At 35.7% G+C, this 24,707-nt stretch overlaps 1 protein-coding gene across 1 annotated transcript in view; it reads left to right on the top strand.

Moving 5' to 3' along the window:
* pram1.S (PML-RARA regulated adaptor molecule 1 S homeolog) overlaps positions 1-24,209 on the top strand; it is a 37,235-nt gene extending 13,026 nt beyond the window's left edge. Inside the window, exons 4-16 of the mRNA XM_018243675.2 lie at positions 6,442-6,542; positions 7,551-7,608; positions 8,654-8,753; positions 10,078-10,240; positions 10,579-10,612; positions 11,676-11,710; positions 13,095-13,158; positions 15,425-15,478; positions 17,275-17,359; positions 18,545-18,707; positions 20,873-20,906; positions 22,579-22,613; positions 23,133-24,209. Of these exons, the coding sequence (XP_018099164.1) occupies positions 6,442-6,542; positions 7,551-7,608; positions 8,654-8,753; positions 10,078-10,240; positions 10,579-10,612; positions 11,676-11,710; positions 13,095-13,158; positions 15,425-15,478; positions 17,275-17,359; positions 18,545-18,707; positions 20,873-20,906; positions 22,579-22,613; positions 23,133-23,161 (955 nt within the window). The 3' untranslated portion in view covers positions 23,162-24,209. The remainder of the gene's footprint in view (positions 1-6,441; positions 6,543-7,550; positions 7,609-8,653; positions 8,754-10,077; positions 10,241-10,578; positions 10,613-11,675; positions 11,711-13,094; positions 13,159-15,424; positions 15,479-17,274; positions 17,360-18,544; positions 18,708-20,872; positions 20,907-22,578; positions 22,614-23,132) is intronic.
* Positions 24,210-24,707: the final 498 nt, after the last annotated feature.

The following is a 24,707-nucleotide window of genomic DNA, read 5'->3' as shown; positions in this document are numbered from 1 at the left end:
AAAAAAACTTTGACTACCTACTTCGCCACCTAAAACCTACCGAGCACCAATGTTAGCCTATGGGGAAGGTCCCCATAGGCTTTCCTAGCAATTTCTGATTGAAGGAAATTTGTTCGATTGATGGATTAAAATCCTTCGAATTGTTCGATTGAACGAATTGCAGTAAATCCTTTGATTTAGATATTCGTAGTCGAAGGATTTAACTTCGATGGTCGAATATCGAGGGTTAATTAACCCTCGATATTCGACCCATAGTAAATGTGCCCCTTAGTGATTGTTAACCTAGCATGTGACCAGAAATCCAAGTGATATTCTACACACTTACAAAATTTAACTATTATAGTTTTCGTTTTTTCCCTTCTTTATTTCAACAGGGGGTTTAAGCAGTAATATTTTTGACTTTATCACATCCTTTAAGTTTCAGATTCTGACTAGAATATCAGTCATTAAGCATCTTGTATAATTGTTTTTTCTCTGCAGTACCACTGGAGAACAAGGAAATTGAAAATGCATTGATATGCAAATCTGTTAAGATAAAAACACCATTCTAGATAATATTTAAGAAAATTTTAAGAAACTTTCTAGGAACGTATTGAACTATAAAAAATACAGATTTGGAGCCTGGAAACTATAATCTTGATGAGCAAGTCGTTTATGAACTGCTTTATTTAGCAGTAGTAGGTAATGGAGTGAGAGTGCATAATCCGGTGCTGATGAAAGTCAGATTATTAATGGTTTGTGGTTTCTGTGACAATCCACCTACTGAGTCTATCAACCACAAGCCCTAGTGACCAAGCTAAATCTTCTCAGCAAGTAGTAGGTCACTGCCAGTAAAAACCAGCAAGTTAGGTTCCCAAGCAAATGTTAAGTAGTTGTGTGTGTCTTGCCTCATTCTGAACAGTTTTGTAATGGCAGATAAAAAGTAGCCCTTTGAAATGAGTTTAATTTTAGTCATATAGAGATGAAGACAAAATCTACATTACACCATCCTCTGACCCCCTGAATCCATTTACAGCATATATTTGCTGACATTACTTATTTAAAACAAACACTGTCAACTATATAAAAACAAATGCACTGGTACTTCTAAACAAACTTAAATATTTGGACTCTTGACATAAAATCACTCAAGGTTGTGCAGTTAATTTTAAAAATAAATAATTTTAAATTCATCACAGATCTTAAACTCTGTCATGCTGCCATAAATGTGAAGATCCACCAGTTTGGCGAGGTGTAGTCCCTCTCTTATGACACTGTAAAGAGCACAATGCACACTTTGCATGTAGAAGTATTAATGGAGAGTGTGCTTTTAAATAAAACAATAACTGCACAATCAAGTGGTATTTTTATGTTTTGAGACTAATGCTACAACTAGTATTATTCATTATCCTTTGTTGAGTAATGTTTGTTTACACTGTATCTTTTGTGACAGCTGGATACTGTAGATCATGGCTGGAACTAGGGGTAGGCAGAAGAGGCACATGCCTAGGGTGCAACACTCGTGATGTCACTTTGCGAACAAGCATGCACACGCAGGAGGAGTGAGGTGGCCGGCTGGGTTGCCTATGGCGTCTGGCTTGGCCCGGCTCTGCTGTAGATGCTTGTGTCAATATTGTTTTTTCCACATGAGGTGAAAAATGATAAACATTAAATGCATGAGATATAAATGTATTCTGACCTTGAAAGTCGCATAAAATTTTGCTGATATGAACTGCGGCGCTCATATCAGAAACTTCCTTTTCCATAAATTAATATTGGAAAGTCAACTTCCTTTATTTAATTAGAATATTATTTATGAACAGGTTGTAAAATTTATGTTTTTTGATTCATTGTAATGTTAAGTCTCAGAGAATATTTGTAGGAAATGTTTTTCTTGGCAAAGTCTGGCAACCAGGCCACATTTTATATTATTTCGTAACGATGGGTCCTGTTTAAGTTGAGTGTGTTAACAGAAAAGCAAGTAACTATATATAACACAATTACTAGTAGTGGTATTTATTTTATTATTTTATTGCACCTGCATCTCTCACAGTGCTGTACAGAATAAGAGCATACGGCCTCTCTGTAATTTGGAACTTTCTAGATAACGGGTTTCTGGATAACAAAGATGGCCACTGCAGCTGACTATATAGCAGGGACTGCTCATTAGATCTTACAATCTAAAAGATACTGTAAGTGATATATGTTGGAAAGAAATGAGTCCGGTTCAGGACTGGAACTAGGGGTAGGCAGAAGAATCATGTACCTGCCTAGGTCACAACAATGTGGGGGCACTGGGCAGGTACCTGTTCAAAGGTCTTCTGCCTACCCCTAATCCGGGTTTGCTCCGGTGCTGCTCTCACCTCCCTCCCTCTCTCACTCTCAGGGGCAGATTTACATAGGGTCGAATATCGAGGGTTAATTAACCCTCAATATTCGACTGCCGAAGGTAAATCCTTCGACTTCGAATATCGAAGTCGAAGGATTTACCGCAATAGTTTGATCGAACAAAAAATCGTTCGATGGAACGATTAAATCCTTCGAATCTAACGATTCGAAGGATTTTAATCAATCGATTGAACAATTTTTCTACGACCAAAAAAACCTTAGAAAGCCTATGGGGACCTTCCCCATAGGCTAATATTGAGGTTCAGTAGGTTTTAGGTGGCGAAGTAGGGGGGTCGAAGTTTTTTTTAAAGAGACAGTACTTCGACTATCGAATGGTCGAATATTCGAACAATTTTTTCTTAGAAAAAAGAGGCTAAATAGATGGAATAATAGATTATAGTATGTAAAGAATAGAGACTAGGAGAATAGAGGTTGAGTGAGGAAGAATAATAATAGTACTGGTTGTTTGGAGGGCCCCTGGTCTAAGGTTTTTAGGTGGGCCCCTGGTGTCCCAGTCCGACACTGGTCACTCTCCCCACCTCCATCCAGGGCTCCCTTCCCCTTCATTGCTCTCCCCTTCCTCCCTTCTCTTCTTTTATGGCGCATACACACTTCCGAGTGGGGGGGGCGGGGGTTGCCGACCGGGATGCCTAGTGTTGTGCTTTGGTAGCCGAGGATAAGTAGAGTATAACAGTGCTTTATTAGCAGATTCATTCAGCCATTACACATCAACGGTAGCTTCACTATAACACCCCTAGCTGTATAGAAAGTACTGTGCATGCACAGCACAACTCATGTGCACAGTGACACCTACAGGCCATTTGTATAAACACCACACCTAGGGCTCCTGTTGGTTTGGTTTGGCCTGGCCCTGGCCCTGTTATCTATTGGAAGTTGTGAGTTTTCAACAAAAGTAAAGACCAAAGTTAAGATAAAAAATTCAAATTATTTATTGGGACATACAGATGACCGCCTAACGCATTTTTGTGCTGTAAGTCTATGAGTAAGTGCCCCAGTAGGCACTATCTGTATGTCCCAATAAATGATTTGAATTTTTTATCTTAACTTTGGTCTTTACTTTTGGAGAAAACTCAGAACTTGCCGTTTTGGATTTTTGCACCCATGGACTGGAGTGAACTGTGATTATTTTTCTCTCCTCATTCATTATTTATACTTTTTTTCTGATTAATAATGGTATAGGCATTGTGCACCAATTTCTTTAATATTTTGACACATGTTATCTATGGGGCCCAAGTCCAACTGATTTTTTTCCTGTACCAGCACATCTGAGTGTTAGCAGGGTATAGGGTGGGGGGGTCTACCGTAGGCAGAAAATCCCACCTATAGAAAGTTTTCATATCAGCAGCACTATATAATATAGTACAGACAGAAAATCTGTAAAATAAAAAGTGTTTAGAGACTTCAAAGTAGCTATGAAAGGAAAAGGTATGCCTAAATACAAAAAAATAATTAGCAAAACTCTGGAGGTTGCATAATCAGTTTAAAGGCACCATAGATAATTTTAAGCATTTTATTTGTAATGTGACCAGGAGAAAGGCAGAGAATCTGGAATGGCTGTGCTCCTTTAGATAGTTAAACACCTTTATGGAAGCATGGGGCCCTTGTACTTATCTCGCTCAAGTGAAATATTCCAGTTTATACAGACCCCCTCATATCTATCTCCGGAATATTATAAGTATTTCTGCTTGGTTAAAGCACTTAAGCCCATTCCCACTGTGCTTTATGAATCTGATCATGTCAAATGATCAAATTAGTGTACCAATAAGTGTAATAACGTTACACAAAAATTTGCATAATTTTTCAAAATTAAGATTGTGCAATGCACACATAGGGGATGTGTTGTAAACACTAGCAATGCAGTGAATATGTCAGCATTCAGTTTTGCTTACAACTATTTAGCAATAAGTGTTCTCTTACTAGCAGTTCTCAGAATTGCAGTCAATATGTTGGACCAGAAATACAGAAGCTAAAAATTTAAGAATATATTTGGTCTGGAACGATCCAGGTAGAAATGTCCTCATTGGAGGCATGTCATTCCATCCTGCCAGGAAAATATAACAACAATTTTAAGATTAATTGGTGAAACATAGGGTGCTACTCTGCATGCCAAATATCATTTTGGTTGGACCCTGTCCTAAGATTTTCAACCGCCTGTTTAAAGTCTTTTTTATTATTTAGCCTTTTGAATTAGATCTTGAATTTGTTGTGTTTTGGTAGCCGAGGATCCACTGCACCTAGGGCTTCTGTTGGCTTGGTCCTGTTTTCTATGGGAAGTTGAGAGTTTTCTCCAAAAGTTTAGACCAAAGTTACGATAAAAAATTTAAATCATTTATTGGGACATACAGATGTCAAAACGACAAACATCCTATTTAAAAGAAATCAGTAAATTATCAGAAGGTACAGACATATTATAATAACTTTATATGTTTTTAATCATGTTTGTTCACACCTTTTAATGCACTTACTTAATAAATAATCAAAAATCCTGTCCTGGCACTAGTTACCACAACAGCTTCTTGTTCTGATTTAATAATTTAAGTGGGGAAAAAAATTGAAATCCTTGCTCCTTAAAGGTGATTTGAAATGGGGACAGGGACTAGGACAGGTGTGAGTGTTTAGTTTTGCTCCATAGAGCATTCCATAAAGAAGAATGATGTTGAACTGCTATAGCATACATATTCTGATGGACTGATATCAAGTTTAACTTAAAAAAACTCATTCCCTAAACACTCATAGTGTAGGTCACTTTCAAAGCTCTCCCACTTATGGGTAAGAGCTTCCTTTTTCTTTTCACCCACTCAATAAACCAGATAAAAATTCTATTTTCAATACTGAAAGAAAATGAGAGGTTTCTTCCTATTTTTCTGAAGTTAAAAGTAAAAATAATATAAAATAGAGAACAGCTATCCCTAAATACTATACTGTACTATGCAATTTTTATTACATAATGGGAAATGTTTTCTTACTCATGTTGTATTGCAAAACAGGACCTTGCCAAAGCATTCAGCAAACATTTTGAAAATTCATAGATTGCTGTATTTTATTTCAACTTTCTAGACTTTCTAGAAATGGTACTGTATTTGTTCTGTGTTACTCATGTTCTTAATTAGAGCGATTAAGGGGGTTATTTATTAAAGTCCAATTTTTTCGGGGGAAAAAAAATCTCATATTTTGTGATTTATTAAACCCCTATGCTGCTAATGCATATCATGATCTGCGATGGGTTTCGAACAATAATCCGAATAGTTAGTGTTTTTTGGTCAGTAACCCGAAAAGATCATACAATTCGGATTTTCTTTACAATTTTATCGAGTCTTTTCCTGCACCTGATTTTTTCGAGTTAATTTATTGATAAATACGGTAAAAATGTGCACAGGAGTAGTCAAAGTGGTTATAAGAAAATAGTGAGAAATTTTCAGGTTTTCTTAAATAACCCCCTTAAAATTACTTACTTATTCAACAAGACTGAGCTGATGAAATGGAAAAAAGAAACTGCTTTATTTGGAAATAAAAAATCATAGCTTGTGCACATTTGAGTGATTTTAGGTGAAAACCCACATGTCACAAGCTATGAATGCTGATTTTCATTCATGTGAATGACGGGAGGCCATCTCGAATATACTGGTGGAAAAACACTACATGTAAAATCAGGCCGGGATTGGTGGAAAGGCCACCAAGGCCTGGGCCTAGGGCGGCAGGATTTTAGGGGGGCGGCACGCTGCCCAACCACACCAACATTGGTTCAAAAACACTGGGGATGCGCTGGAGATACAATCATTTTTTAAATTTCCCATGTGCCAATCCCTATTGCTCCAGATGGTCCCACTTAATCTGGTGTAAAGTATTCATTTTGGGGGTATTGTTTACCTTTAAGGATAAGATTTGGCCTTTGCACTGTGAGATTTGGGGGTGGGGGTGGATCATTTCTTGACTGTTGGAGAAAATAACTCTATTGTTAAGTTAAACATTGAAATCTGTATTATCTTGATCCTCCTGCCTTATATACAATTTAAACTTATATTTTACTTCTTTACTTGTATTTTTTTCTTGTAGAGAAAGTCAAGAATTGTATGAAGATGTTATTCAGTTTAGTCCATTTAGGAAAAGCAAATCAGCTTCACTGCAAAATTTTGTGATACCAGAAGCTCATCCAGGTAATTCCTGTTACTAAATTGGATAAGAATATTTTTATTCATTATTATATACAGGCCCATGTCTCCACCCCTACCTCCTTTCTTGTTCCAGTAGGTTTCAAGTCCATCCTAAAGCCAGCAGAGAGGGCTCAGGCTTTGATATTGTAGAGCCTGCTACACTACTCTCCTACACTATGCAAGCATTGCACTTGCATTTTCTCTTTTATGTTTATGGATATGGAGTGCACAGGATATGGAGAAGCACACTCTATATGTACACATATATATATAAAAAAAGGCCCAGACTGGCAATCTGTGAGTTCTGGCAAATGCCAGAGGGGCTGCTATAAATTGCCATAGACAGTCACAATTTATTGAGCTGGTGGGGGGGGGGGGCTGCTTGGGCCTCTATGTACTTGGAATGCCAGGGCCTATTGTGAATCCCAGTCTAGACTTGTATATAAAAACAGCTTCCTTGAATGTATTTTTATTATAAAGTCGTAAACTCAATGCATCCGACATACAGTCTAACTTGATATAATGGAAGACAAACAGATACAGAAATATTCATGTAAACAATATCTTGATGCTTGATTCATCTAACATTCACAAAAACAAAATGTTCTATCAAAACTAGGAGATACACTTAATTGATGACCCCTTAGGCTAATGTCACACCAGGAAGTTTGTCAATGTTTTGCTGACAAACCTTTCTACAACTTTGACATTGGAATCATCATGAGTATAGCTCAACTGCAAAGATGTAACTTGGAAAAACATTTAGGGAACAGTTGCACAGTAGGGTCGTATATGTTAGATTCCACTTGTCCACACTGGAAAGTGATCAGAGACATCAAAATGCAGATACTTTTCCTGATTTGATAAAAGCAATATAGTTTGGGGTTGGTACTTTTTTATGCAACAATTACAAGTATCCATATATATCCATATCCATAAGTATTCATATACTGTATATACTGTAATTTATGTATATTTTAAATAAACGCTAAAGGTATTTTTTATCCCTAGATGAAACATATGATGACGTAGAACTGGTTTTGGGAAGTAGAAAGCATTCTGTTAACAGGTAACCATAAATAAAGGAAACAACCAAAAATAAATGATTTGTTGATGACAAAAAACTCTGTTCATAGACAAAATGTTCCTATCACTTATCTGGTTAATAAGAAATTTACCAGCTTTACTTGGGGCTGGGGTTACTCAAGAGAATTCTACTTAGGGTGGCAATATACAGGCCAACCCTATGCACATGTGTGCTAAATTGATTGATACTGTACAAGAAGCCATACAAAGTATGGCCGCCTATTATTCAAATTGTTCAGGACAGCACACACAATCAGAACAGAAGGAGCTGCAGCTTCTCTTCTCTTTATCTGCTATTGCACCATATATTGTGATTGTACTGATTGGTGTACCATACCATATACATACTTTAGGGCTAAAACTGGGGCACTCACACAGAACACCACAAGATGTGCTTCCTGACCTTGAAAGATGCAAGCACAGTCTATATATCCAAAATAGTCTAGCACTAGCACCATTCAGGGCCATTTTAATAAATGGGTATTTGTCCAGGGTCCACAATCAAAGAACTTTGGTCTAACTTTTGACTGCATCCCCCTAACTTTTGACTGCATCATACACCATAACCATTAATTGTTTTTTTGTTTTTTCTTTATTATTCCAACATGTTTTCATTGGTGAGATAACAGTTTACCCACTTCCATTACTGTTGTTCCAGCACTGGAAAACTGTGTAATGTACCTCACTCCTCTTTCTCAGCCCTTCTTTCCTCGATACAGTGAAATAATATATGTCAAATTACTTTCAGAGATGGGCATAAAGCTAAGCAATAAGTGATGCTTTTAGATATTGCTCTGGGAGAACTATGTTCTTTTCCTGGGGTGACTGCAGTTCCATATACGGAAAGACTTTTATTTAGCCTATTATTTAGGAAGTTTAGGTAAACTGTAAAAAAAAAAGGAATTTTTGTGTCTGAAAACCTTGTATACTATACACATGCTTTCAAGGAGATATTATTTAGTAGAATTTGAAATTATACTTTATTCAGTCTTCCTTAAAGCCTTATATTGTATAATTCAATTTTACAGCTCTTCTAGCGAAGCAAGTGTTTTGATAACCAACTGGAGAAATGACATGAATCTAAAGAAAACCGAGAAACTGGAAAAAGAATTTAGGAAGAAATTTCAGGTAAAATTACAACCATTCACCTTGAGATGTAGAGGAGTGCTAAATGCAGTAGGGCTTATCCAGCCTATAATGAAAATAGAAAGGGCTGAATGGAATTGTACTTAATGGGGCCCACTGAGAGATTCTATGGCATACTGGCAGGTCTGTCCCTGCCTCTATTGAGCAGAACCCTTTTTACCAGTTTCATTAGTCATTTGTATGTAATCTATTTGTTTGACATGCACACCCTTCTATTTACAGCTGTGGAGTAGTTCAAACTTTATAGATCAATAAATATAAACTATAATAATAATCAACGGCAACCAAAGCGCAACAAAACATTATGATATAAATGTAAATATATATTGATAAGCTTTTGTGTGCAATTTTTAAAAACTGTATGCAAAAACCCATAGCTTGGTCTGCATGCATCTCAGCGTTTGTTGTGTATGTTATTTTGTTGTGTCATTATTTGTTTGTGATGATTCTGCATAATGTAACCTGCTTTTCATCCTGACCTAGTATAAAGCATTAGCAATATACTAAGTGATTTATGATTTACCTAATCATTTCTTTTGGAGCCATGGGGCTTATTTATTACACATAAAATGGTCTACTTGAGCCTACCTGTTGTTATTTATACTATAGGCATGTACTGAGGCATGCACTTGTGTCTTCTTTGGTGCATAAAGTGAAAGGCACAGTAAACTCAGTGAGCCCTTTACCTAATACCTACTTGGGTCATTAGTATGTACAAGGTAAGGGTTCCTTTTTAAAAGGCATTTACTCATTTAGTAAACTTGTCACTATGTATCCAATGTATTCCACTTACATTTACCCCTCTTTTACAATACATCAGGTAGTAAATAGGCCTTGACTCACATGTCATAAGCCAATTCACAGATTTGATCCTAGATCCAAACAAGCAATCTATGTGTCAGCACTAATCCTGAACAAGTGCATTCAAGAAGATGCAGACACATAGATCTCCTGATACAGTATATGATTGACTAAAACTAATTCATATAGATCACAACACGCTGTACTGGGTAAAAGTACAGTGTGTTATTGTAGGTGGGCCCCTGTCTGCCACTTATCAACACTGCTAAATTTCAAACTAGATGGCTATAACTACTGCTGAAGTGCCTTCACCAAGAGACACATGTACTCATCATCATGTTCCTTTTCCTCTGAGAAGGGGAAATATATCAACAACTACCTTACTGAGCTTATTTCCAAACAAAAGCCAAGTACATGTTATCTGGCATTTTTTTCATACAGCAGTGACTGATCTGGTAAATGTAATTCATATACACTCTATACAAATGTATATATTTTTCTATAGTTTCATGGGGAGATTAAAATCTTAACTCGAATGATGGTTGACCCAAATGCAGTGATGCAAAAATCAGGAGACAAAGACCTTTTGTACACAAGAGGTGAAATTCTGGATGTGATTCAGATGACAAATGCAGACAAAAGATTATGCAGAAACTGTGAAGGGAAATGTAAGTAACAGGTATTATGTTACTGATGATGATTATTGTTATTATTATTACTATTATAACCACACCAAAGGTCTTCTCTGAATAAGACATGTTTTTCAAAATAATCCCAATTTTAAAGGATGCCAATGTCAGAGGTTATTTATAGTGTTATTGGTTTGTAACTGTGCTGGTCTGCTGATTATGCTCCACTATGCTAATATGCTACACAAATATGTAAAATTGCCAAAATACATGAGCTTTATGCAAGTCAGTGGCAACATGTGAGCGAAGACAATGGGTGAGAATGGAGATCCTGTCTGTATTATAATGTTTTATAATGAAGTATTTTTTCCTTTTAGTTGGTTATGTCCCAAGAAAAGCATTACTTAATCTGTAAGTATTTAACCCAGCTTCTTATCGGTTTTACTGAAGAAACGGGCAGATATTACACAGGGACATATTGGGGTTGATTTACAAACATAATTGCTACATTGAGAAAGATAGCATTTATGTTCATGAACCAGCCCCTTGATATTAATTAAGGTGTATAGTTTGCACAATTCTTTGGCACAGTTTATATTTTATGCAAAAAGAATGAGGCGAATGCAAAACCAGATAAACTTCAAAAGAACACATCATATACCCTAAATAAAAAAAAAGACTTTGCACAACCTTTTATACTTCTAACTTAGGGGTTGTTAAAGAACAGTCAAGTGTCTGGTTTGGCAAATATTGATTTTAGAAAACGCAAGTGAATTCTAGCAACAATTGGCCTTTACAATGCTGAACCCGAGTGCAAAGTGCAAAAAAGTGCCACAATTGGCTGTTTTTTTGTGCACTTTACACACTTTGTAAGTTGCTGTAGGCCTTTGAAACAGATCATAGAGACCTGCAGCTTGCTCCTTTGATAGAGCACTTTCTGCATTAGTCAGTAGTCTATCCAAAAAGGGTAGGCAGTGGAAGGCATGTACTGTTTGTGACCCCCTACTTGTCCCCCCAACTTGAATATAATTTATACACGCAAGTTAGGAAGCATCAGCAGATGCGGTTCAATGTTCAGTGCAGAGAGCATTTATTCATAAATACCCACTAATTGGGTGCAGTGGATTCTGTTCTGTTTGAATTAATAAAGGGTCCATTTATTATTCCCTAGGATGTATGTGCTTGGTTAATGAGCACCAAGGGCACACTCTTGCTCTCTAGTTCTTGCAGCCTTGGAATTAAAAAATGCTTTATTCATTAGGGCGATGCACATAACCCAAAATATTCAAACAAATACTGTAAATTCCATAATTAGGGGCTCACCAATGAACATCGTGCAAGGATAGACTCGTATCATTTTAAAGCAAATTAATGTATTATTAAATAATACATTAAATAATATATGTAAACAATTTGATAATCCTTGAGATAATTCAAGGCTTTTCATTTATTCTATGTACTTTTATCATTTTAGAGAAAAGACTATTTATGATAATACAAAAGTTGACGGTATGTATACATCAATTTATCTAATTAAAAAAATAAAAAATATCTTCAGCAAGTGTTATGTACAATGCACTAGATGTACCATGTGTTCACAGGTGCCAACACCCATCCCACATGCTACCACCTGTCTGTGATCTACAGTCAGGTACAACTCTTTGCACCTCATACTAGTTCTAGTGGTGTAAAGATTTACCATTCATAGCAGAGTACAAAATAGTGGATGCAGTATTCATTGTGGGCAAAAAACATGGTGCTCTGTGCATTTTTCACCTTGTGCCTGTTAATAAGCCTTTGGTCTTTATTGCTTTGTATTCATGTGTATCCTGTTTAAGTACACAGGATGTGTACAAGCCAGCAGGTTGCACACTGATATGCAACAGACTTTACAAACTTGCTACATTTTGGAAATTAGGGAGATGGTGACATTGCACAATTTATTCTCTTGCATCACTTTTTTGCAAAATATCTTTTCCTTCCTGTGATTTTTTTCTAATGTTGTTTTTAAAAGTTGGCTAATATTTACCTGTGCACACAGTGAAAAAAAAAACAAAAAAAAAAAAAATATATATATATATATATATATATATATGTATATGTATATGTATATGTGTATATATATATATATATATATATATATATATATATATATATATATATATATATGTATATATATATATATATATATATATATATATATATATGTATATATATATATATGTATATATATATATATATATATATATATATATATATATATATATATATATATATATATATATATATATATATATATATATATATATCTTTATATAAATCTTTGGGTCCGAGCCTAGGAAAAAAAATAATCCTCCGACATCTGAGGGGAGTACCACCTTTCTTTTCACAAGCTGCCCAGTACTGAATAGGACTGAATGCCAAAAAGCTTCTCTCACAACAGTTCATTTTATGATTTATGGCAAATTTATAGCAAATTAAATATAGAAATAGAAATATATTTGCATAAATCACAAACTGATTTCCCATGTCTGCTCTGCCTTCCTGCAGTGAAAAATGAAAGGCAGCTCAGACTGGGTTTTAATCAGCAGAGCAATAAGAGCACTCTGATAAGCCAGTACAAAGGGCATAATGTTGTTTGAAAACTGATTTAATACTCTAATGACCTTGAGCCTTATCTTAACATCAACGTATTTGCAATGAGTTATTAAGATACTTAAGATATTTCTTTATAAATATGTGTGTGTATAAAATAAAGTTTTAATAAGTTCTATGGTATACCATGGTCAGCATGTCCTTGCTTAGGTTACAATGTAAACACTCTAAACAAATAAAATATATTAAAATTAAAACCACGAACATATTGTTAAATAGAAAATGTATTGGATTGCAGATAATGTATATGATGACACAGAACTTATATCCAACACATTCCCTGCTGTACCTTCAAAAGCACGGTAAGATTTATGTAATTACTCTTTTTGGAAGTTACATGAACTTTCAGTGATATTTAAGTGATAGAAACTTCAGTGATATTGCTGCCTGCACTGAGGGAATGTAATGCATGTGTATGAAAATGTTTTTGGTACATTATGCAAACATATTATTTTACAATTTATATATATTGGACTCTAGCGATTCAGTCTTCCTCTATGACTTCTAGGTCTTTAAAAAGAGGTCTTTCAAGCAAAATTTGGAGGTGTAATCCTATTCAGATTTTTCCCATTGGTACTGGGATATCAGGTAATAGCCTCCTAGTCAAATAAAATATAGATTGGTAGCCCTGTTAAGCTTTCTTGGGCTTCCATTTTTGTAGAAGTGTTGATGGTGTCATGAGCCTATGGGTTGAAAGACCAGAGCAAGTATGGAAAAATTTCCACATCAAAAAAGACTAGCAAGTGGTTGGCTAGATCCTCTATTTAGGTCTTTTGGAGCAAAATATAGTCACGTTTACATAGAAAAACTCTGAAGTTCCTCCACTTCAGAGGTTTATTACCTTAGGATATTCCATCATCAAAGAAACTCAATAGTGTAGCCTACTTAAGTTCACCTCTGACACTATTGTGACTCTAAATATTAATTTTGTTGTTATTAATTAAAGGGGTAGTTCACCTTTAACTTAACTTTGCAATTAATCTTTATTTTTATTTTTTTTGTTTTTTAATTATTCAGCAGCTCTCCAGTTTGGAGGCTTAGCAGCAATTTGTTGTTTTGGGGCCAATTTACTCATGTAACCAGGCAGTTGCTTGAATAAGAGACTTTTGGGGCTGATTTATTAATGCTCAAGCCTCTGGGCTGGAATATTCACTTACTGAAACCACATGTGATTTCCTAAAAGTTTTTTTGGCTGCCAGGGTCAGTGACAAAAAATGAAGACCACTGGTAAAGTTGCCAAAGATGAGTCATTTTAGAAAATATAAAAAATATATAAAAAGGTAACTTAAATTACCCATTTACACATGATCTTTGAAATAACTTGTGTGACTTCTATATACTATGCTTGTTGAACCTAATAAATGCTTATAAGCAGTCAAAGTGTTAAAAGCTTAAAAACCACATGTACCCAAATTAGTGTGTGTGTATGTGTGTGAAGCTGTAAACTTTACCAGGAATCAGTTTTTAGTAGTAAAATATTCGGGAAGCACACAAGTAGTTCAATAATACTAGATATTATTGGGCCCACGGCAAATTATTTTTCAGGCCCCAAGAAATGACTAGAGGTTGACATATTTTACCAATATTTATTTAAATTTTATATGAATTAGGGTCTTATGGGGTCCCTATTTCTCCCTGGCCCCCCCTGCAGCCACAGGGTCTGCTTCCTCTGTAGTTACACCCCTGATAATACTCTTTATAGCTAGATGTGATTTAAGTTAATTTTAAAAAAGTGAATATTCAGATTTTCTTTAATGTAGATTTGTTTTATGGTTGTATAAATGTTCTTCCTGTGCTTGCATGGGTTTCCTCTGGGTAACTGCACTTTCCTCCCATACTCCAAAAATATACAGGCAGGTTAATTGGCTCCTAAAACTTGTTTTTTGGGGAGTCTAGATTCATGTAAGCACTTACAAACTATTCATTCCTAATTGCATGAATTTAAGAGCAAGATGTTGATTTTTTGATTCTAGGAAATTTGATCAATGCAGGTAGAATGTTTGTACAGGTATACAATCCTTTTATCCAGAATGCTCAGGACTTCGGGATTCCTGGATAATGGGTCTTTTCATAATTTGAATCTTTATACTTTGTCTACTTATAAATCAGGTAAACAATAAATAAACCTAATAGGATTGTTGTGTCTTCAAAATGAATGAATTACATTTGTTTGGTTCAAGTACAAGGTACTGTCTTATTATTACAGAGAAAAAGGAAATATTTGTTTGAAATTAGAATTAATTTATTAACATGGAGTCAATGGGAGTTCCTGTTATGGGCCTTCCTGTACTCTGGAGCTTTCTGGATAACTGGTTTCCATAACATATATATTTTATGGAAGTCCTATGGATTCCAGTCAAATGTCCTTCATAATATACAAACACTGGTTGCACAATGTTTTTTTTTATGGATAGTAAATGTATTTTCATTTCTATAGTTCTTTTGGTTTATCCATATTTTGTGCATCTGCAATCTGTAATTTAGTGTTACAAAATAGTACTGTTTTGAGTTTGCAGCAAATAAAATTATATTTTTTTCCATTCTATTTTTTCTTGTATATTTGCGAAGAAATCAGCAAAGTTATCTCACAAGAATGTTCCAAAGAAATACAAGTCAATCAAGGTATTTTCTTATTTGCATTTAAATGACATAAGAACAATATCAAAGCAATGTAAATGCGAATATAACATTTGCAAAGTATGTTCTACATCACATTTCAGGTTGTGTTAAATACTTCTGGTGACACTAAACAGTGGCCATACACAGGCAGACTTCAGTTGCTGCTTCTTCTTCGCCCTTCAGAGAAGTCGTCAGCTTATTTACCTGTGTATGGTTCCTCCAACATCTGGTGGAAAATCTGGCAGATATCTATCAGACAGGTTTAAAATTCCCATTAGAGCAAAAGCTCATGTACAGTATGTGGTCCTTTCTGACTGCCTGGGCACCAATTATGATCCAGTAATTTTGCCCTTGAGCCAGATGATTGGATCAACCCAATATTAGTCATCACAAAGTAGCCATATCACTCAAAGATCCACTCAGTAGGCGACCTTGCCAAATGAGCAGATCTAAAGGTAGTATGGTCACCTTTATATTTAGTGGTTACATCATGCCATGCAATTGACTAGGTCCTTAATTGTGGGTGCATGGTAGTGCCCCTGTAAGTATTTACTAAAGAAATAATATTATATTTGCACACAATTGGAAGTATGCAATAACAGTGCAAATTTTCTTCAGTCAGATATTCACCATCACTATTGTACCTGCAGTAGACTGATTCTAATTGCAATAGTTTGCTATAGATTGGGAGGAGCATTTTGTTTTGTAAGGATTGTCGATTCTTCCCAAGATAATCAAATGGTCACTTGTTCAAAGCCATAACTGAATTCAGGGTCTCTTCAAGAATATTCAACTGATAATTTATATGCTAAATATTTGAATTATTTTCAATAGAAGTATATATTTTTTTTATAATAAAATAGACAAGAATGTCTTGTTCATTAAATCTAAAACTGTCATTCATTCCATGTGTTTATTTATGAAGAGGGACCTTTATTTTAATTTTTACATATTTACCATGTATATTAAAGGGCTGTTTACTAAAATTTGAGATAGTTTTTTTGTGGATTCAATAAAATTTGAGCATTCAAGATTAACATATGTAGGGTGGGAAGTGTATTTCATTATTTGAGTGACTTTCTAGTTTTTTAGATTTTAAAAGTTTAGATTTGACAGCCTTATTAAAAATAAATGGTTTAATGCCTTTTTTGTTTGCAATTGAATTTTTTCCATCAACTTTACATTATTGCGATTAACCAATATTTGTTTTTTCTTAAATATTTTAGCAGGGAAATATACAGTGGGCATAGAAAAAAGTTGGTCAAGTTTAGTCACAATTTTTTTCAGTAGTCACTTTGCATTAAAGGACAAGAAAAGTATAGAATAAGGCTAGAAATGCTGTATACTAAACATAAACATGAACTTACTGCACCACAAAGCCTAAACAAACAAATGATTTATACTTTCAAAGTTGGCCACAGGGGGCTGTCATCTTGTAACTTTGTTAAACATCTTTGCCTGAACCTGACCCTGCACATGCTCAGTGTGGTCTGGGCTGCTTAGGGATCGTCATAAACAAAGCTGCTTGAATTCTGCATCATCCCTGCTCATCAGTTAGGGACCATCTGATAATTCCTATCCACAGCAGTAAATGAAGGGAGAATTTCACTGCATACAGTCAGGTTTCTTATAAAAACGGTACACATGTTTCAAGTATATTGGAGATAGGTTTCTTTTTCATTAAAGAAAGTAAAAATGGGATTTTATTTTTTTGCCTTTCCTTGTCCTTTAACACAATCATGTAAATTGGAATCTCAGTATCTTCAAGTATCTCTTCACTACCTGCACTGTTCTTACAGAATCCAAAAGAAGCCTGAAATACCAAAAAGGGTGAAACCTACAAATAAAGAAAAAGAAGCAAAAGACTTAAAAAAGAGGTTTAAGGTGATATTTTATTTATTATTAAAGTACTATGGCATAAAAAAGATTGTTAATTCTACACCACAACATGGTTCTACCAATACAGTGTTTTCTTCCTCTTATTCTTTTCAGTTTTGCAAACTGAAACTACACATTATGCTTAAGGAACAGAACATTGTAAATAAGTACAATGTTGCAAAGGAAATGTGGACAGATCACCGAGATCCTTGTTGATGGATTTCTGGGGATAGCATTTCATATTAGGAGGAAAAGCTCAAATCACTAGGTGGAGTCTATGGGCTTAATTTTTGTGGCGAAACTCAGCTAAACATTTTGCTCATTACTAATTATGACCATTTTCTATAATAATCAAATTATTCTCCTCTGTTTCCCTTTCAGCATCTGTCTTTCTTCGTTCTCTCTTTATTTGGGAAGAGAGAAGAGAATATGATTGACAGTCTAATATAGCCTTTGGGGAGGCTATATTAAAAATTCCAGTCTTTGAAATCTGAAATCAGTTCTAATCCATCTGCTAGGAAAGGGAGCCCCCACCCAAAAAAAAAGATAGTAGCTTGAACTGTTAAACAAAATCAGACTCAGAATCAGAATAGCGAAGAGTAACTTGAAAGGGAAATAGTGAAGAGTAACTTGATTTTTTTCAGAAACAGTACAGAATTTTTAACTGAATATATTTAGAAAGTTTACTATTTCAGTATGATAAAGCTTATATTGCGTTTTAATTTTCGTGATAGATAACCTTTAAAATTCATACATTCATACGCAATCAAAGGTAATGACAACTACATTCTCATACAGAAAGTTTGCAACTTTTTTGACTAGAGATAGTATGGAAGCAAAATAACTCTCCCTGTCGTATTATAACATTGTTTTTTTCACATTGCTACAGTATGTTACTTTAGTTAACTTATTCTATTTTTTAAGTGAAAACAAAGTTTACGTTTGGTATAGTCTGTCAAACTATTGGGCTGGTTCCCATGAGGGGCCAAAACACAAGTTAGTGCCAGATGCATGCTGACCTGGATATTTCTGGATCTGTGAAAGAATTTTTTATAGATAGTATTTTCTATAGATATAACCATGTTTGAGCTTAAGGGAGCCTGACTAACAAATTGACCAATAGTTCTGACTTACTGTAGATTCTGTATGACCCAGATGAGTTTAATTCTCATACATTTTCTTTCCTTTTAGTTTGTTGGTGAAATCAGGGTTTTGACTCGAATGATGGTTGTTCCAAGTGCTGGGAATAAAAGAGGTGGAGGAAAAGAATTACCAATCAGCAAAGGAGAAATACTGGAAGTTATACAGTTCACAGATGAGGAGAAGATATTGTGCAGAAATTGTAAAAACAAATGTATGTAATCCCTTGAGTTTTGTATACAGTTAAAGGGATACTGTCATGGGAAAACATGTTTTTTTCAAAACGCATCAGTTAATAGTGCTGCTTCAGCAGAATTCTGCACTGAAATCCATTTCTCAAAAGAGCAAGAGTTTTTTTATATTTAATTTTGAAATATGACATGGGGCTAGACATATTGTCTATTTCCCAGCTGCCCCCAGTCATGTGACTTGTGCTCTGAAAAACTTCAGTCACTCTTTATTGCAAGTTGGAGTGGTATCACCCCCCCCCAGCAGCCTAACAACAGAACAATGGGAAGGTAACCAAATAACAGCTCCCTGATACAAGATAACAGCTGCCTGGTAGATCTAAGAACAGCAATTAGTAGAAAAAGCCAGGTCCCACTGCATCGCATTCAGTTACATTGCATAGGAGAAACAACAGCCTGCCAGAAAGCAGTTCCATCCTAAAGTGCTGGCTCTGTCTGAAAGCACATGACCAGGCAAAATGACCTGAGATGGCTGCCTGCACGCCAATATTACAAATTAAAAAAATACACTTGCCGGTTCAGGAATGAAATTTTACACGGTAGCGTGAATTAGTTGCAGTGTAAACAGTGTAATTTACAAATAAAAATCATAACAGAATCCCTTCCTTCGTGGTCCCACCCTCTGCCATGCTCCAGTACATTCTATTTATACCACCTGCTCCACACCTCGTCTCCATGGAACCATTAAACAGTTCCATGCATGTACTAACAAATTATACAAACAAATGTGCATTATTAACATTTGATCATCGTCTTCATTTTCATCTTTATGCCTGTGTAATGGGGTGAATCAAAAACAAGTTATTTAAATCATCCTCAAGCAAATTAGTTATCATAGATTTCTTTTCAAGGTTATTCATCCCTCTAGCTCAAGAAGATTCACATATATGCAGAATTAACCCCTAGGAGCAGGGTTCGGCAGCTTCTCTAATAAAAGCTGGTATAAACATGAAAGAGCAATGATAAAAGAATATACTGTATACTATATGTTTTGGGGAGGAATTTATGTCCCCCAATAAACTTTCGGTTGATTTCTCAAACACAAATTCTCATAATTATGCCTGCTTAAATATGAGGCTTGCAGTAACAAATTCTTTTTCATAAAGGAGAACCAAAGAAGTAGGGTAGAAATGGTGCACATTATGTTACGACCCTAAAAACTGAAGATATCTCTGAAGATGATCCCAGTAGCTCTTCATATTTTTTTTCTTTTGATTCAAAGTACTTGCCATGTGCTGCTGTTAGTTACCTAGTTTAGGGATCAACTCCCAGTATACTGCAAACTGTCATGATACAAGGCTGAATAGTACTTACTGCAGATTCTCGTTTAATGGCACCCAAAAGCACTGCAATTAGCATCAGTATTTAAAAATTAGTCCTGTAGCATCAGCTTCTATAAAATGAGAACCTAAATTTTCTGCTTCTAAGCCCCTAAGCTTAGCTTCTCAGATACCAAGACCACACTGAGCATATGCATGTCAGTCACTCCCAATAAAATCCGAGATGGTGGCCCCTCCTTGGCAAAACTTCAAAGGCAGGACTGAATCATTACTGTTATGGTGATTCTGAAATTTCAGAATGGAGCAGTATTCCTCTAAAAAATTTAGTTTTTTAGACGATTACTTGAGAAAACATTTTTAAAAATGGTCCAATAGGATCAGTGCAGCTCCCTTTTACTTCTAAAGGATCTTGACTGCTTTTATTTGCCAAATTTTTGTTTCAGAGTTGTTATTAATTTTTGCACTTAAAGGAAAACTATACCCCCAAACAATATCAGTCTCTATAAAAATATATTGCATAAAACAGCTCATATGTAAAACCCTTCTTCATGTAAATAAACCATTTTCATAATATACATTTTAGTAGTATGTGCCATTGGGTAATCAGAAATAGAAAATTGCCATTTTAAAAAATAAGGGCAGCCCCCTGGGATCCTAGGATTCACAGAGCACACAAACCAACCAAACAAGCCATCTGTTGCTTAAGTATTCATTTTGGAGGTACAGGTTTCCTTTGATAAATCTTGAATATTTAGAGAAACTTATAAAAACTCAAATTTTTAGAGATTTGTGAAAAAAAGATATTCAAATCTTAGTAAATAGGCCCCATAATGTAAATTTGTGTTTTTCAGATGGCTACGTTAAAAGGAGATATGTTTTGCAAATGTAAGTATTTGATCTACACTAGCATTCATGTAATAGCTGGCATCATAATGTTCTAGACCACTGCCTGACTTATTAGGTGTGATCCAAACGAATTAAAGCAAGATAAAATAACCTCACAGGAAACACTATACAGTAAGCAAACTATCCGTAACATACACATTTATTAAAATACCATATTTTTTTAGGTGATTTGGTCTGATTAAAGATGCAGCCATCATTATTCAGTCCAGTCTCTTATTTTGTAATCTGTGATCATGAGAAATATGTCTTAGGCAGTGCTTGAATTGGGGTGAAAAAAGTTTAGGGGGCTACTATGTGAGCTTAATTACAATTTAATTCTCCTACCGCACACCTGTAGTTCACCAATCCTGCAATTGGTGGTGCGTTCCTTCCGTTGACCTGGCCGGGTCCCTTAGCAACCAATGTGTATAAGAAACGGATCCGCACACACGCTGATTAATGCAGTCGGGGAATATCCCCTTTTATTCAGCCACCAAACATCAACGTTTCGGGGGGGAACACCCACCCTTCATTAGGTGGGTGTTCCCCACCGAAACATTGATGTTTGGTGGCTGAATAAAAGGGGATATTCCCCGACTGCATTAATCAGCGTGTGTGCGGATCCGTTTCTTATACACATTGGTTTCTATGTGAGCTTCCCATAATTATAAGCCACAACAACTTTTATAATAAACCCCACCACCAACATTTTCTGGTTTCAGCCACTTTAAATCAAAACTCTTTTGCTATTTTTATTTTGCTATTTCTTTCTTATAAGCTGCTTGATGCCTAGTATGCAGATTTACCAAATCATGTGGCCTTTAGGGACCTAAAAATGAAAATTGTTTATCTGACTTTTCTTGGCTGCCAATTCCATTTCTGCAAACACAGCAACCTGCCTATGTCTTGTGTTTTTACACAGCACAACCCCAGCATATTCTATATTACCCAACATTATTTAATAGATATAATTATTTCACCATTCTTCAATCTTCTACTGTTCTCTACCTTCATTTTCTCCTTTCGCTTCCCCTAGTTTTTACTTCTTTCCTGTTATAATAACCCTCTTTGATGCCTCCACCTTCTTTATCTGTGTTACACTTCTCCATCTCTTCTCTACTTCTCTCTCAGCAATCTTGTCTCTTTTATCTTATATCTGCTCTTATAACTTTTGCTTTTAACTTCCCCATATTATTTGCATACAGAAGTGGCGTGGGGAGGGGCAAAAAAAGCTCAGGTATTATAATTAAAAAATTTCAAAATTTTCAAAAGTTTTGTGCCCCCAAGGGGCTGCTATTTTATAGAAATAAAGAAGTGGAGGGATGGCATCCCTGCACATCCCACAATAATTCTTTCATGCAGCACACCACTTAAATGTCTCTGTAGGGTGTATGTACTTCCCAGACCACTTCCAGGCCAAGTATACCATCCAGGCAATGTATAGGGAAGAAACACACCAACATATACTGGAAGATGCCTTTATCACATTTATTGCAGAAGTTGAAGCATAAGCTTTTGGGGACCAACCCCTTCCTCAGGTGAAATCCCTGCGCATCCTCCCCAATTCTAGCACTGGTCTTAGGAAAAAAAACGTACATAACTACTTTTTCATCTAAAATACTTGTATATATGTTGGTGAAAATATACAACTTAATATTTTTATTGTTTTCAGTGAAAAGGATATTTATGATGATGTCGACACTCTACGTATGTATTTTTGTCCCTTTCTTCTATTAAATATACAATACTATAAACAGACACATACAAAACAAGGCAATAATAACACTTGTCCCATTCAGCTTAAGGCAAAATACTTATTAATAAAGCCAGGACAGCATTAATATCTCACTGATGGCATATTAAATGAACTGTCATCCAGTCAAAAAAGGTTATATACACATATTGTGTAAAGGAGCATCATAAACAAGAGTTTGCTCTGAAAATTAATATCACTTAAGTCTTGCAAAATTTATTTTAAATTGTTTTTCCCCTAAATTGAAAAGGACACAATGGAGCAAATTTATCAGAGTATGAATTTAGAGCTTACCACATCATATTTATCGATGGGTGAAATAGTTATGGTTCACGATTTAATAAATACACTTCTAAAAATCCCATTGGACTAAATAGAAAGTGGGTGATTTAAATGACAAGAATCCATATTGGTGATGCAATAAATGCTAGGCTGCCTTTTAAATAACAGGTAATATCATTTTACTCTTTCAGGTTCAGGAACTGCACAGCGAAGAAATTAAGATTATTTTTTCAATATTTATTTGTCAATATTAAGAAGACAAAGGCTAATACCAACAACTGAACAAACAAGTAATATTTCATTGACAAGGAAAAATGTTACTGTGAAGTGATTTATGGAAAGGATAATGTCCTTGCAATCTACTAGACTGACTTGGGAGGGATTAAAAACATTCTTGGCACTGCATTTGGCACCTAGGCCTCCAGATGGACATACCTGGAATATAGGTTTAAATATAGCCATGCTATGTTGCATAGATTTACCTAGGACCGTTGTGAAAATTTTACATTTCAAAAGAAAGTGTTTGACTACACTTTTAAAAGTAAAATATTTTTTCTGTACCTTGGGAAAGCAGAATTATTGTTGTTTTCAAATTTCATGTAAAATGATTGATTATACACTAATGATTTACTAATAATGAACCAATAAAACAGTTGATTTATTGAAAGAACATGGGGAAATTAAATATTAACTATTAATAGTATACGCGCGCATTTCAGCACAGAAATTAGTTTTTTCCTGAATCACCAATCCCCATTAACTTCCTCTGAATTCAATTTAAATATGCATTCAGTGGCATAACTCTCGGAGGTGCAGGGGTTGAAATCTCACCTGGAATATAAACACACATCTTGAGTTTTTTTGTGCATGTGTGACTGTAGGCCGTGTCTGGAAGAACTGTTCCTGCTGAATTGTTCTTAGTACTTAATAGGATTGGCTGAGTAATGGGATGAGTTCTGAAATTTTGATAATAGGCTGTATTGAACAGAGCCATCTAGAACCACTGACATAAAAATGAGCATAAGCCTACTCTTTCTTACTTCTGTCCTCATCCAAATCTGTGTCCTCTGTGGGTTCATGCAGGATGGTTTCTTTAAGATTCATCAGGCGAATGTGGCTTAGAAACTTTGTCTCCCATAATTCCTAGTTTTTGTGTCCATCAAATATCAGCCTGCTCCATCAGTTTCCTCCCTCTGTCCAGGGCCCATAATCTGTTGCCATTCTGTTTAAAGGAGAATTTAACCCTTAACTAAAAATATACCCAACCCCCCCTCCCCTACATAGACCCCCCTCCCTCATTCCCCCAGCCTAGCTGCCCCCCAGGGAAATGCCCCTAACTTTTTAACCCTCGGTGCAGATTCAGGGATTGCAGTTCACGGCAGCCTCCTTCTGGGTCTTCGTGTCTTCTTCCGCTGCTTCGACAATTGCCATCTATTTCGGCGCATGCGCAGTTGTCGCAAACCAGGAAATTGCTCCAACTGCCGCTTCGCCGGTCTCAGTTTCAGATTACTGAAGACCCAGAAGATGGCTGCTGTTAACTACGATCTTTAAATCTGCACCGAGGGGTAAGTAAAAAGTTAGGAGCATTTCCCGGGGGGGGGCAGCTGGGAGGGAGGGGGGTCTACGTAGGGCTTTTTTTAGTTAAGGGTTGAATTCTCCTTTAAGGGTGGTGGCACACAACTTTTTGGGGAGATTAGTCGCCCAGTGACAAATCTCCTCTTCTTCAGACGACTAATCTGCCCAAAGTGGCACACAAAGTCACCTGA

Source organism: Xenopus laevis, chromosome 1S (genome assembly GCF_017654675.1).
Source record: "Xenopus laevis strain J_2021 chromosome 1S, Xenopus_laevis_v10.1, whole genome shotgun sequence".
Lineage (NCBI taxonomy): Eukaryota > Metazoa > Chordata > Amphibia > Anura > Pipidae > Xenopus > Xenopus laevis.
This window is presented reverse-complemented; position numbering and strand designations above follow the sequence as displayed.